General features: G+C 38.9%; 1 protein-coding gene across 2 annotated transcripts in view; it reads right to left on the bottom strand.

Moving 5' to 3' along the window:
* Window positions 1-12,851, bottom strand: part of LRP5 (LDL receptor related protein 5) — a 136,948-nt gene that overhangs the window by 72,359 nt on the left and 51,738 nt on the right. For both annotated transcript variants that reach the window (XM_021401770.1, XM_021401771.1), the window contains exons 4-5: window positions 11,786-11,982; window positions 9,697-9,828 (exon numbers count right to left, since the gene is read on the bottom strand). In XM_021401770.1, coding sequence (XP_021257445.1) covers window positions 9,697-9,828; window positions 11,786-11,982 — 329 coding nt within the window. The remainder of the gene's footprint in view (window positions 1-9,696; window positions 9,829-11,785; window positions 11,983-12,851) is intronic.

The following is a 12,851-nucleotide window of genomic DNA, read 5'->3' as shown; positions in this document are numbered from 1 at the left end:
CAACCAACAGAATAGAAACAGGAAAGGTTTATTTGAAAGCATGTTTTGAGTGCCCGCATTCAGACAAAGCTTGAATTGAAAGGTAAGTAGGCACAAGGAAAACTAACACTTATGACAAAGAAAGGAAATACCAGAGCACTCACGTAACTCATAAATTACATCATATCTCCCTGCACGTTGTAGTAAAAAGCTGTTGTCCAGTGTTTCTTCTATTATCTCAGTAGCAGACTCCTAATAGTTACTTTGCCTAAATCAGAAAAGAGCTACAATTTCAAGCAGGGTTATGACACGTTCACAAACAAACAAACAAGCACCTCAAACAGCGTATTAATCAAAACTCTACATCTACAGGTGATAAGATCATCAGCACAGAGCAGCGGACTAAGACATAAGCAATGCTACTTCCAAAGAACGCTGTTGTTACACAGAAGACACAGTTTATACCCTGTTCTGGTTTAGGGCCTAGGATCTATGAAACATCCAAAGACTGAACATACCTAGAATTCCATTTGGGAGCACAAAGTTTTGTAAAGCCACTGCTAAGAGAGAAGCGGCTAACCCTTAGGAAGATTTTTCCAAGTACTGTACCAGTTATAACTGCACTGGCAGTAACCCGAATCAAAGATCAGCACAACTGCATGGCTGCTGCTGTATCAAGAAAAGGAATTTGCCCTTATACAGAGACTTCAGCCAAAGACCTCAAAGCAGTTCAACAACTCCTGCACTGAGATCTGGCTGTCTGTATGCAATATGCTTTAAAGAGAGAGCACAGGAAGTTGGAAATGTTAAGTGGTAAATCTGAATGTTAACTTACAGATCTCATAGTCCCAACTTCTCTTTTTAATTAGCAAAAAATTAACACCTCCTTGCATAGAATTCCTAATAACAGTGTATTGCAAACCATAGGAAAAAGGCTGGACCACGAAAAAGTCTGCCACAAATTCTCACTTCTAGAAATACAGTCCAATTGTTGCATTTTGGTATTTCCATGCAAAGCATAGTTTTAATGCACCTATTTTTTGCAGGAGATATACAACCCCACTGGCTCAGGCTATGAAATCACTAACTTTTAAAGCAGTTCAGCCACTTTACTAGGTTCTGTTAAACAGAGTTTTGGTGCTGACCTCTTCGAACACAAACAATCAAAAACCCATTAAACCGAACAAGATACATAATTAATATTTTTTTGAATTACTGGACAGAAGAAACACACAACAGTTTCACTACAATCCCATTTCTGCTGCATTCTAATTGCAAAAGTTTTAAACTCACCTAGAAACCTTACATACATCAGTTTCCTGACACTGTTTTCCTCCTTAACATCACATCCCACAGGCTCCCCCAAGGTCGATAGCTGTATAGTGCTTTGAAGTTTAAGTGTTAATTGTTATGTCCCAAGTATGACGGAGCCACAGAAAACACGGCCATCATCCTCAGTCAAAGGGTACTTATCATGGAAAAAGCTATAAACAGTTTTAAGTTTGGGTTTGCAGATCTCAACCTTTCCATTGCTACTTTGATGCAGTAAAATGGTGCTTACTTACAGTATGTTTGAAGAGGCAGCCAAGCTGCAGAAGCTTAACAAGTTAGCACCGAGACTTGGTAACTTTCCATGGGCAGATACTTAGCGCATAGAGAATGCAAGATAACAAAGTTTACACATAAAGACTCTCAACGCAGACGAAGGGTGTGGCTCTTCTGAAGTACAAAAACTGAGCTGATCGGAAGACTCAACATGCACAAAACGAGTTAGCTACCATCTCTTACTAGAATGTGTTTCAGTTTTTCAAAGCGGTCATCAATCTGAAACACACAACAGTCTGCAAAGAGCTTCATTCATTGCTTCTGTAAACTCTCTGGAAACAGAGCTAAAAGATGATAAGGCAGACCTTCCACTCCCTCCAGGTTTGCTCCTTATAGCATGTTTCTAATGGCTGCTATCCAGTGAAATTTTAAACAAGGCCACTTCCATAAGAGGCTATTTCATTTCTGGACTACACAAAGTACTCCCCATTTAGGAGGATAAAGGATGCTATGAATAGAAAATAGTGTAATTTTTTCATACAGATCAAATGAAATCATAACCATAACATACAGACAAAAGCAAGGGGAAAACAGATTCAAGACAAACAATACCCACAAATGAAGAAAAAACACTTAACGAAATTTATATGAAATAGAGTAGAAGGAGGAAAATTATTGCTTTACTTAACTTATACAGCCAAGGTTCAAAACCAGCACAGAAATGAACAAACCTCTCGCTATTCTGGTTCCTATGCATGCAGAAGCAACAGAAAAAATCATCATCCAAAAAAAGAGAACATGTAAGAACCCTAGGACATGTTTTGGAGTTTATGCCCCAAAGACCCAAAAGGATGGCTTATTCACTGACTTCCTATTTGCAGAGTAGCCTCTAGATTTCCTAATCTGTTACTCATTGCTGGACAGTTTTTACAATTCTTTCTGGTTAACTGCAAAGGCATCTCAGTGAAATGTAGTTCCACACATATTATTTCCATCTAAGTAAATAAAATTCCTCAAACTCATTGTTTGAGTGCTGAAGGATCAATGGATGTGTTTGGAGTAAGTAGTGTACCATGGTCAAAATGGGTCTGGATGCAGGGAAGGAAATATTTCCTCGTTCAACCTACTGCATCTCATTTCATAGCCTAGAATTTGTATAAATCTCCATCTTCCAGTAACTCCACTGTATACTCCTTGTGCACGTGATCTATTATCCAAACGTTCCCTCTTATCTGGTGCACAATACTCACAGATCCTTTCACAAGATCATCTGCTGGAGGGTTAGAAATAACACAAATAGAATTACAGAACTGAAATGGTAGCAGGCATTTAGGGAGATGCCAATTACACTAATCCCTAGTTTGGAGAAGCCATCTTCAAGAAGGCCCCATCTTAGACTAACAAAAGGAATACATGGGGTTAGCTACTCCTTGACAGGCAAAGGAAACACCATTGGGAGCACAGCAGCAAGATGAGGAACAAGAAAAACTCCCCCCAAGCCTATGGATGAGATCTCCCCATGGTAGTCAGACACCAGGCACAGGTCAGAAGACATCTATGAAGTCAATGCATGGTGCAACAAAAATATCTTTCTTTTTCCCCCCATGGTAGCATTTCAATCAGATAACACGCAAGGGAAAAGAGACAGGCATGCAGGCATTCTTTCAATATTTCTCCCCACAATATTCTTTGCTGGAAATAGAATTTTTCTATTGTTTATTTTCCCTGTGACAAAGAGATTAGTACATGACTGCTCCTTCCTTCTGTTTTGCACTGTGAAGAAAGGCAAGGAGAAATAACACAGCTGGGAATATTACTCAACTCTGAGGAACTGCCTCAACAACAAAATCAAGGATTAAAAAAGGGAGCTGATTATTCCAACACTTGAAGCAACTGCCGTCTTCCCCGATTAAGAAAACAGAGTTTTATTTTGAGAAACCAGAATTCCATAGTTCATTTCAAAACCTACAAATGTTCTGCCTTCCCAGAAGAAATCCTACAGCTCCTACGAGAGATTGACTCAAAAGCCAAAACTTTCCCACTTTAAAGCAAATAACAATTGTTTTGTACTGCAGAAATGCTCCTCCGGTGACTTGAGGTCAACATGCCATATGCCCCAGATAACCACTTATATTCTGATATGCCAGGTACAAGATACCTGCAAAAGCAGCTAGCTAATTAGAAAGTACTCATTACTCACTGGCCACAACTTGCACAGGAAATAGATAATTTTTCTAGAGAAACAAATAGCTTCCTCTCCAAACTTCGGTTTACACAACTTTTGTGGGTTAGCCTTGGGAGGCAGCTCAGCATCACCCAGCCACTCACTCGCTGCCCCCCAGTGGGATGGGGAAGAGAATCAATTGGAAAGGTAAAAGTGAGAAAACTCTTGGATTAAGACAATTTAATAGGTAAACAAAAAAAAAAACCTGTACACACAAGCAAAGCAAAATAAAGAAGCCATTCACTACTTCCCATGTGCAGGGAAAATGAATGATGCTCAAATGAAATTGCTATATTTATGCAATGTGTAAAGCAAAAATATGTAGTTTTACTGAAATGTTTTATTCATACATTGCAACAAAGTATTACTGAGAAGCAAATATAAAACTGTAAGATACCTTTCAGGATCTTGGGGTACGCAGCTTCCAGAAACTGCATGGGTGCTGGAATAATTTTGAGCTCCTATAGCTCTAAGAACCATTACTGAACTTAAAAGATATGCAATTAAAAAAAAATATTACTGAAGACCTAGTTTCTTTTATCCATTTCAATTCTATAGATATAGATCCAAATTGATACAAGTTTGCGAGGGTGAGGTGAGTTTTCCCTCAAAATGTTCTGTGCCATCAGACAAAAATGAATAGGTTTTAAAATTATGACACACGAATTTTATTTGATATGCAACTGACTTGCTTGGTACCACAACAGCAGCAAACAATGTGCAATGACAGTAATATCCTTCGGAAAAGTAACACTCATAGACAGAGGGAATTTAAGAAGTTGGGGTGACCGTTTACGGGGAGACAAACCCACTTCTAAGAAAAAAAGATCAGGCTTTGAACTTTTTTTTTTTTTTTTTTTTCTCAAGAGGGCTGGCAGCAGTAGCTGTATGTTACCAACACTAAATACAGGAGAAAGATTACATATTTCCTAGAAACATATAAGGAATAGATTGCTGAATACTATTTGCAGAAATTTGATCAATCTTGAAAGAATGCATACATGTCTTATAAAAAAGACTGGGAGCAGAGTTTAATCTCAATTAGCTGACACGATATACCACAATCCCCTAGATTTGACTATTACTAAACTGAACAAGGCCGAGGCAAAGATGAGAGGTAAAAGCAGCAAAGTCTGAGATTGCACCTCTGCCCAGCACAACAAAGCAAAACTCTCTCCACAGAAGTAGAACAGGATGGAAAGATCCTCATTCCATTCCTATCAAGTGGTAAAAGTATACCAACAAGTGCACCAGATCTGTAATCAGAAACAAATAAATTAATCTTGTTCACTGTGCACCAAGTAAAAAATGGCAAGAGAAAAAACTGCTAGCATGATAAGCATACACAAGATGAAGTTGCTCAAAGGAGAAGACATGCAGCTATCACTTGAAGACTACATTACAAGGTAAGACAGGTTCAAATATTCAATAACAGAACTCACTAAACCCTAAAAAACAAACAAACAAAACTCCTCAAAAATCAAAACAGTTCTGTTCAATAAAAAGATCAATGTGATCCTTAAAGAAAGGAAAACCTCAGTGCGGTCATAAATCAGCAAAATGATGGAAAAAAGGATCTGAAGCTCTGTGGCACATTTGCAGCTGTTTGTCTATTGCTGATCAAACCAAACAGAGCTCCCCTGAAAACATGCATAGAACAGACATAATTTTTACTTTGGTCTTAATTATTTTAATTATTTGCATCAGAAAGCATTTAGAGTAAGAATCTGAAAATTAACTAAAGCAGGCTAACAATTTAGTGGCAGGATGAACAAAACCAATTAGGTAGAATTATGCATCCCTTTCAAATGCCTGCAACCAAATTCTTGTTCCATTCTCAAAGATTTATGGGATTACTCAAGTAGGCTTTGAGAAGACTTTCAAACAAACAAACACATACAAATCAAGAAAGCCACTTGGTCTAAGTACTGAAGTTCTGTTTTGAAATATGACATTTCAGAGTTCAGTTATTCCTGGAAATTACATGGTAATTAGAATTATTACTGAATAGATCACTCTCCACAGGCTCTTACTTCAGACTAGAGCTGCTGGGCTCTAACAAGCATTACAAACAGTGACTTCTTTACCTTATAAATGGACAAGACCAGGTCCTTTTCACTCAAAGACCTGAAAGGAATGTGTTACTTTTTGGTTCACCCAATGCCTGTCAGGCAACTGATATAAATGCCATTTACCAACTCAGGTTACAGAACCTCCTCAGAGCTGCACTGAAGTTGCAAGACTCAGCTTCCTGGGAGTTACACTGATTATGATCTCTTTGTTTTTAGTACCTCAGGCCATAACACAAACAGAGCTCCTTGTCCTCCCTTCCAGCAAAGGGTGGTCCAATACAATTTCATAAGTAATTTCAAAGATCTTGGCTTGAAAGCTCACTTTAAAATCACAGAATCATTGAATATCCTGAGTTGGAAGGGACCCAAAGGATCACCGAGTCCAACTCTTGACTCCACACAGGATCACCGAGAAATTAAACCATATGTATGAGCATTGTCCAAACAATCCTTGAACTCCGGCAGCTCGAGGCCCTGCCCACAGCTCTGGGCAGCTTGATCCATGCCCACTGCCTCTGGAGAAGAACCTTTCCCTAACACCCAGCCTACCCTCCCCGACAAAGCTCCATCGGGTCCTGTCACTGTCATCAGAGAGCAGAGCTCAGCGCTGCCCCTCCGCTCCCTGTGAGGAGCTGCAGCCGCCATGAGGCCTCCCCTCAGCTCCTCTGCTCTGGGCTGAGCACACCCAGGCACCTCAGCCGCTCCTCACGCACCTTGCCCTCCAAACCCTTCACTGTCTTCACAGTCCTCCTCCGGACGCTCTCTAATAGTTCTCTTACGGCCTTCTGATACTGTGCGCACTCTGTGGCAGAGCAGAGCAGGAATTCTTACTGAGTGATCATAGGACTGCTAATGGAACAATTCTGTTGACATAATGAATACATATGGCATTACAGTCTTCCTACCCAATTCTACAACAGCTAGAAAAACACTCACCTTGCCTACACCTTCAGCAAATACACCAATCAACAAGCCTGCCACTACACAGACAAGAGAAAAAACTTGCTAATATTTATCAAATGTTGTACACATCTTTTGCTAGCAAATCCAGCTATGGATTTCAACAGAGAGAACTCAACTGATGAAAACTTCAGGCAACAGGTGCTTTGTTTTCATGCTAGCCTGTTGATTATGGCTTTTTTCCTTTAGAAATATAAAACCTGTCTTCACGCTGCAGACAGCTCTACATAGACAGTTCTCCAGGGACCCTGTAAGTACCAGGTCACCTTATCAGTGAGCAAAAAAAAACCATCACACACCAACAGAGCAAAACAGAGCAATGTCACGTCTGAAGGAAAGTAACACAAAACATCTACCTACACAAAACAAGTATACATTCCCAGAGAGGATCTTGTGCATAATGATAGCTGTCATCTATCCATATGTTTAATCCATATATTTCACGTTGATAGTGATGTATATCTACTGTATAGCTTTTTTTTCCCCTTTATGTAGACTAACCCTTTAGCACCAGAGAGAAAACAAACATGAACCAATACAGAAAGCCAAAATTAAAGAATAATGAATTATTCACTTAACACAGATACATTAGTTATTGCTTAGCAAATCAATATTTATATGTTCAGAAAAAGGCTAAAGATCCAGACATCTGAAGTTCCCATGCACAAAGACACAATTAACAGCAAAGGAAATAGTGGTATAGCCAGTCCTTAAATTCATGTTTTCTTAATTACCTAGGCAAATTACCATTCAACACTGTTACCCTTCAACGAGCTGCAACTCTCATATCTGAATGTTCTGCATGTGCACATTCTTCAGTATCCAAGAGAACGGAAATTGCTTAAGACTCCCAGTCTCAAGGCTTATTTGTACAAGAATACTTTCTGACAGAACTATACAGTAACATTATATAGCTATATTTGCACCAAACTACCAACATGGACAGAAATTTTGAGAACAAAATGCTTTTTTCCTATTACAGAGGAATTCAGGGTACTATTTTTGCAATTCACTTCAACGTCTAATGTCAAGGAAGCTGATATGCCTAAGTGACTTAGCACTTTAGCTAACAGGCAGCAAAATGGAGAGGTGGTCAACACTGTTGCATCTGTAGTTCTTGATACAACCTTACTACAAAGGACTCGTGCAGAGAACAAAAAGTCAGTTCCTTGCAACCAAGGAGTTAATTTTAATTAATAAGAGTGGAAAGAGAAGCACATGGATGCTGGCATAAGGCAGACAGGACAACAAAAGATGTGGAGCTTGGGAAAGAAATAATCCATAAAACTGAACCAAAAGGCCACATTCTTATGCAAAACCAGATTTCCTGTTCCCATCCCACTTTTTTGCCCTCCTTTGACAGAACACCCTTGACAGATTGTCTGGCTTGACAATGGAAAGGTGAAAGCACAGTATAAGCAGTCACTCCTGCTTGTGCTATCCACCAAAATGCCAAAAGCAGGCTGACCTTCATTCCCACTGCCAGAAACATAAGGTCAATATGAACGTCTAAAAAGGTTGTCCTGCGTATTCAGCAATGTTTTTTAAAAGCTGTGAAAGGGAAACTTTCCAAAGCTGGAAGAAGGAAAGAGAAAGGTCTTTCAAGCAGCTGCAAGAACTACCTTATAAGCCTTTCAATTGCAGCAGGATGAGCTAATAAAGCTGGCCCTTAAGCCCTGGAGATTCAGCGTTCAAATTCTGCTTCAAGTTCGCAAATGAAAAGAGACTATTATGCTTGCTTTAGTACTTAGAGGAATCAAGCCACATCAGAAAATAACTACACACTTTGACTCGCCTCGTGAAAATGCAGCAGAGACAGGCAGTGCAAGGTCCTTCAGTCTGTCAGCAGAACCTTGCCTCGTAGCATCCCTATGGCTACCTTAGCGTTAATCCCATGTTTTGCTACAATTAATTTTTAAAAGAAGCTTCCTGAACAATAATAAAGCCAAATTCTCCAAGTATACCACTTGACTCATGCAATTTATTGACGTGAATATGCATCTAGTTATATACTTCATTTAAAGTACTCTAGCTATTATTCTTTGAATGGCTTTTTTTCTGGTAAAAAAAATCTTGAAAGATTTTTTTCTTGAAAAAATCTTTTTCAAGAAAAAGATTCCACATCTATGTTTCAGTGATAGGGAACTGGCACCTGAAAAGTTACTTTTTATACTTCTGTTATCTCATTCAGCCTTATAAGCTGCTTTGTATGAAGCCTTGGCTGACTTTTTAAAAATTAATATAATGTCCAAAAATACAATACTTCATATATTCCTTCATACAGAACGGCCCAAAGGGAAATAGAGGGATTCATCATCTTCAGCACCAGAAAAGTGATATTTTCAGTTTAAAACTTAATTTTTCTGTTCAGATTATTTCATTACGAAACTAATGGAAGCAGGAACAACATATGAGTTTATCTCAAAATTAGTATATGGGCACCCAGACTGAGCCTCAGCTGCTTTTGGCAGGTCTTAAGCACGCTATTCTTTGATATGCAACCGGAAGGCAACAGCTCAGCCACCACTATGCACCAGAAAGTACAGGCCAACGAACAAGAGGGAGCAAACCTCTGCCCTTAGGCCTCTGCTCAAATGGGAAGACGTCCTACAGTAACTTTCCTCTAATAAAATGCTTCTACCATGGCCACCACATGCTACTACATTTCTACAGAGAACTGGCAACACAAAATACAGCCAAAAGACACAAAATTTCTGTAATTTGGCAGAATTTTGGCAACTTCATAGGATATTTGAGTGCAAAATTTCTGCAATAAGGATATCATCTCTGCAATTTCAGGACAACACTGAAATTTCAGTATGTCAGACAGTTCCATTCAATTCAATTTTTCAAGACTCAACTTTTAAGCAGTAAACCCAAGCCAACACCGCTACTGTAGAAAAGCCAAGCTCTTACCTGATTTGCACGTTCTGCCATCATCTTCTAGCTGCACACCAGTGGGACAAGCGCAGCTGTAGAAGGGGTCTCTTGGTGACAGCAGGCACAGGTGGGAGCAACCACCATTGTTTTCTTCACATGGAGTGTGAACTTCAAGAAACCAACCAAACAATCAGTCAGGTTTGTTTTCCTTTTTCTAGAAAATCTAAAGCCCTTTATTTTTTTATTTCCTATGAGGAAGAAATCCTAGATCCCAAATGACTGGCACAAGGTTGGTGCTAAATGACAAAGGAACCACAATATGAAGTGTTTGTTTGATTCCCTACCTCCCTAGCAACTTATTTCTGGGAGTATCTAATTTGAGATGTATGCAAAGCCAATCTTGAAAGAGCTGACACAGCTCAGCACATTCTCACTGTACTGTTCTTTCAGTGTTTCTGAAGTAGAAGAACACAGTTAAGAACTCTTGACACTACTTATTTCACCAATGCTGGGTCTGCTAAGCAGCATAGAAATGGACACTGGGGCTTGGAACAGCTTGTGCATTACAATACTGCTGCATGTTAGAAATAATTTTTTTCAACTGCAAAGCTGCAAAACTATAAAAACAAGACATATTTCTGAATCACCAGGAAATGCATAGAGGGAACATGTGAAGTCCCTTGCATATTTCATCAACATTAGAAAAAGCACAAATACTATAAAGATTACAAACATCTGCTCTTTCCTCTCAGCTCCCCAGTAATTTTGAAAACATAAAGAAAATGAAATTTAAAAAGTGAGGGGAGTAGGGGGGGAAAGGAAGGAGGTGCAATTGCACCCTCGTCCAGCTCATTTACCTGGAACAAAAACTGGCTGCAAGATACAGAGCAGTAACCACAAATAATCACAGAGAATACTGTCACATTTAAAAACAAAGACACTGCAAGCTGTGCAAGAGCTCTGAAAAAATCATAGTTTGAATAAACTTACCTACTTTATTATAAAAATACAAAAGTTCCAGCTAATTTCACTTGTGTTACTTCCACTGATAGTTACAGAGAGATGGAAAGGAAGACATATGAGCCTGATCTTAACGAAGTCATTGGCATTTGAGCTATTTTCAGCAGATCATATTTTCATCATATTTTCATTGTGACTGACCCAGAAATACTGTGACCCAAGGCTGGGACATTCCCTGAGCTAACAGCAATGGCAAGAATTCAGTATAGACAAATTCTTATCTGGAGCTTTGAGATAAACCAGGGTGCTGTGCACACCTGACAACCTCAATGAAAACTTGCACATGTTCCATCACCAAAGTGATCTCCAAATTCCTTTTGCTTACTTTCAAGCCTGTTTGCTGATATCCTACAAACTTTACTGGGGAAGCTGACTTTAGAGTTGGCATAATTGAACAAGCCAATCCAAATAAATAAAAATATCTCCTCTAGCCAAGAGATGATTCTTCCCAGAGCTACTGAATTATATACATTCCCACACTGTTGTTTTTTATCTCATTTTCACTCTTCTACCAAAAAAAGCCTAGGCCAATTCCCATATGAAATCACACACATACAAGATACACACAGCCTCTTTAAATTCTCAATTATCTACACATCATACATAAAGAAAAAAACAGAGGCACAGACATTTCTTATGAAAACTAAATACCTTCCATAATGAAACACTGAAACTATTTGTTACATACCAAAGATAAGCAAGATCGAGTCTGGCCTGCAAAAATTGCCCTTATAAGTACAAAATGAATGTTACATATTTTGTTGTAATTGTACTTACAACAATGCAGTGATACGCATTTTTTTTCATTTGTCTTTAAAATCACAGTATTTAAAAAGTTGTAATGCAAGTCTTTAAAAATATCACTGAAGTACCGCACTGGACTTGGAATTTTGGTACCAACTGGGATGATGAATGAGCTCTTACCTATTCAGGCTTTAATTTTAAAAGAAAGGCAAAGGATTGAGCACTTATGCTTCCACAACTAATTCTCTGAAATGTTTTCAAAACACTAAAACTTACACGTTTTAATCATTTTTATGATTAATGTTTTCCTGACAAATGAGTAACAGTTATGCAAAAGGCCTCAAGGAAAAGTAAAACGTACAGTAGGGCTGCCGGTCTGGACTTAAGACCTGGATGTCCATAGGTGAATATAGAGCAGATAGTATTTCTCTCCTTTTCTCTCCTGTCCGTTTGTTACAGGCATGAATGGAACGTGTCTGCCAATCCGTCCAATACAAGGTGTCCCCAGACAATGTCAATGCAAACGGATGAGTAAGACTTCCTTCGACAACCTTTTGCCTAGATGAAAGAAAGGGCAAGGATTAGTTTGCACTGCTTTCACTAGACACCCTTCAGGAAAAAACTGACTTTTTAGAAATTCATACAGAAATTACTGTCTTTTATTAAAATCACTGAGCCAAGAGAATCATCTGGTGATAAAAGTGACAACCACACCGGAGCGTGAAACAACCTTTTACGTTAATCCAGAAGGAACTCAGCCCAAGCAAATGCACACCTCACACATTGATTTGCGTATCTTTATAAACTATTTTGCTTATATCCTCCTGTACTGCATGTTAAAAGCATTCATGATTCAATTATAGATTCCTTTTTCTATTTTTTTCAGCCTTTATAACTTGAAAATTAGTTTTCTTCACACATCAATTTGAAAAGGCTTTGAAATAAACCACAGTTATCAGCAGCTACAGTAGGCCAAACTCAACAATTAACCTCTAAGGTTGCGAATGAAAGAAAAACACCTGGTTTTAGCAACCACTAAGTCGCTTCACGTCAGCATGCCCACACAGAACATAATGGCAAGCACCTTCCAAAGAAATAGTTAGCTATGCAAAAATGCAGGAATGACAATTTACACTTTGCCCCTTGACAGCGATAAGAAAACAAATATGCCATGTTTCATAGCAACACAGTATCTGGTTCAGCTGCACACTGACCTCTGGAAGGCCACACCAGAGTTCCTTAACAGGGCTGTGCAAACACCCACATACAACTACCTTTGGGAGGAAACACAGGTCTGAAGCGTGCTCCTCCCATTAAAGCTTTTTTTTTTTTTAACCCTTCCTGCCCTCATTTGCAATAGGTGACATCTTTACGCAGGACTTTCACATTTGCGATCATCAATTGCAGCCAATTCTTCCTTAGAGCAG

Source organism: Numida meleagris, chromosome 6, assembly GCF_002078875.1.
Source record: "Numida meleagris isolate 19003 breed g44 Domestic line chromosome 6, NumMel1.0, whole genome shotgun sequence".
In the NCBI taxonomy this organism is placed as follows: domain Eukaryota; kingdom Metazoa; phylum Chordata; class Aves; order Galliformes; family Numididae; genus Numida; species Numida meleagris.
The sequence above is the reverse complement of the archived record's forward strand: the minus strand, read 5'-3'. Positions and strand labels throughout refer to the sequence as shown.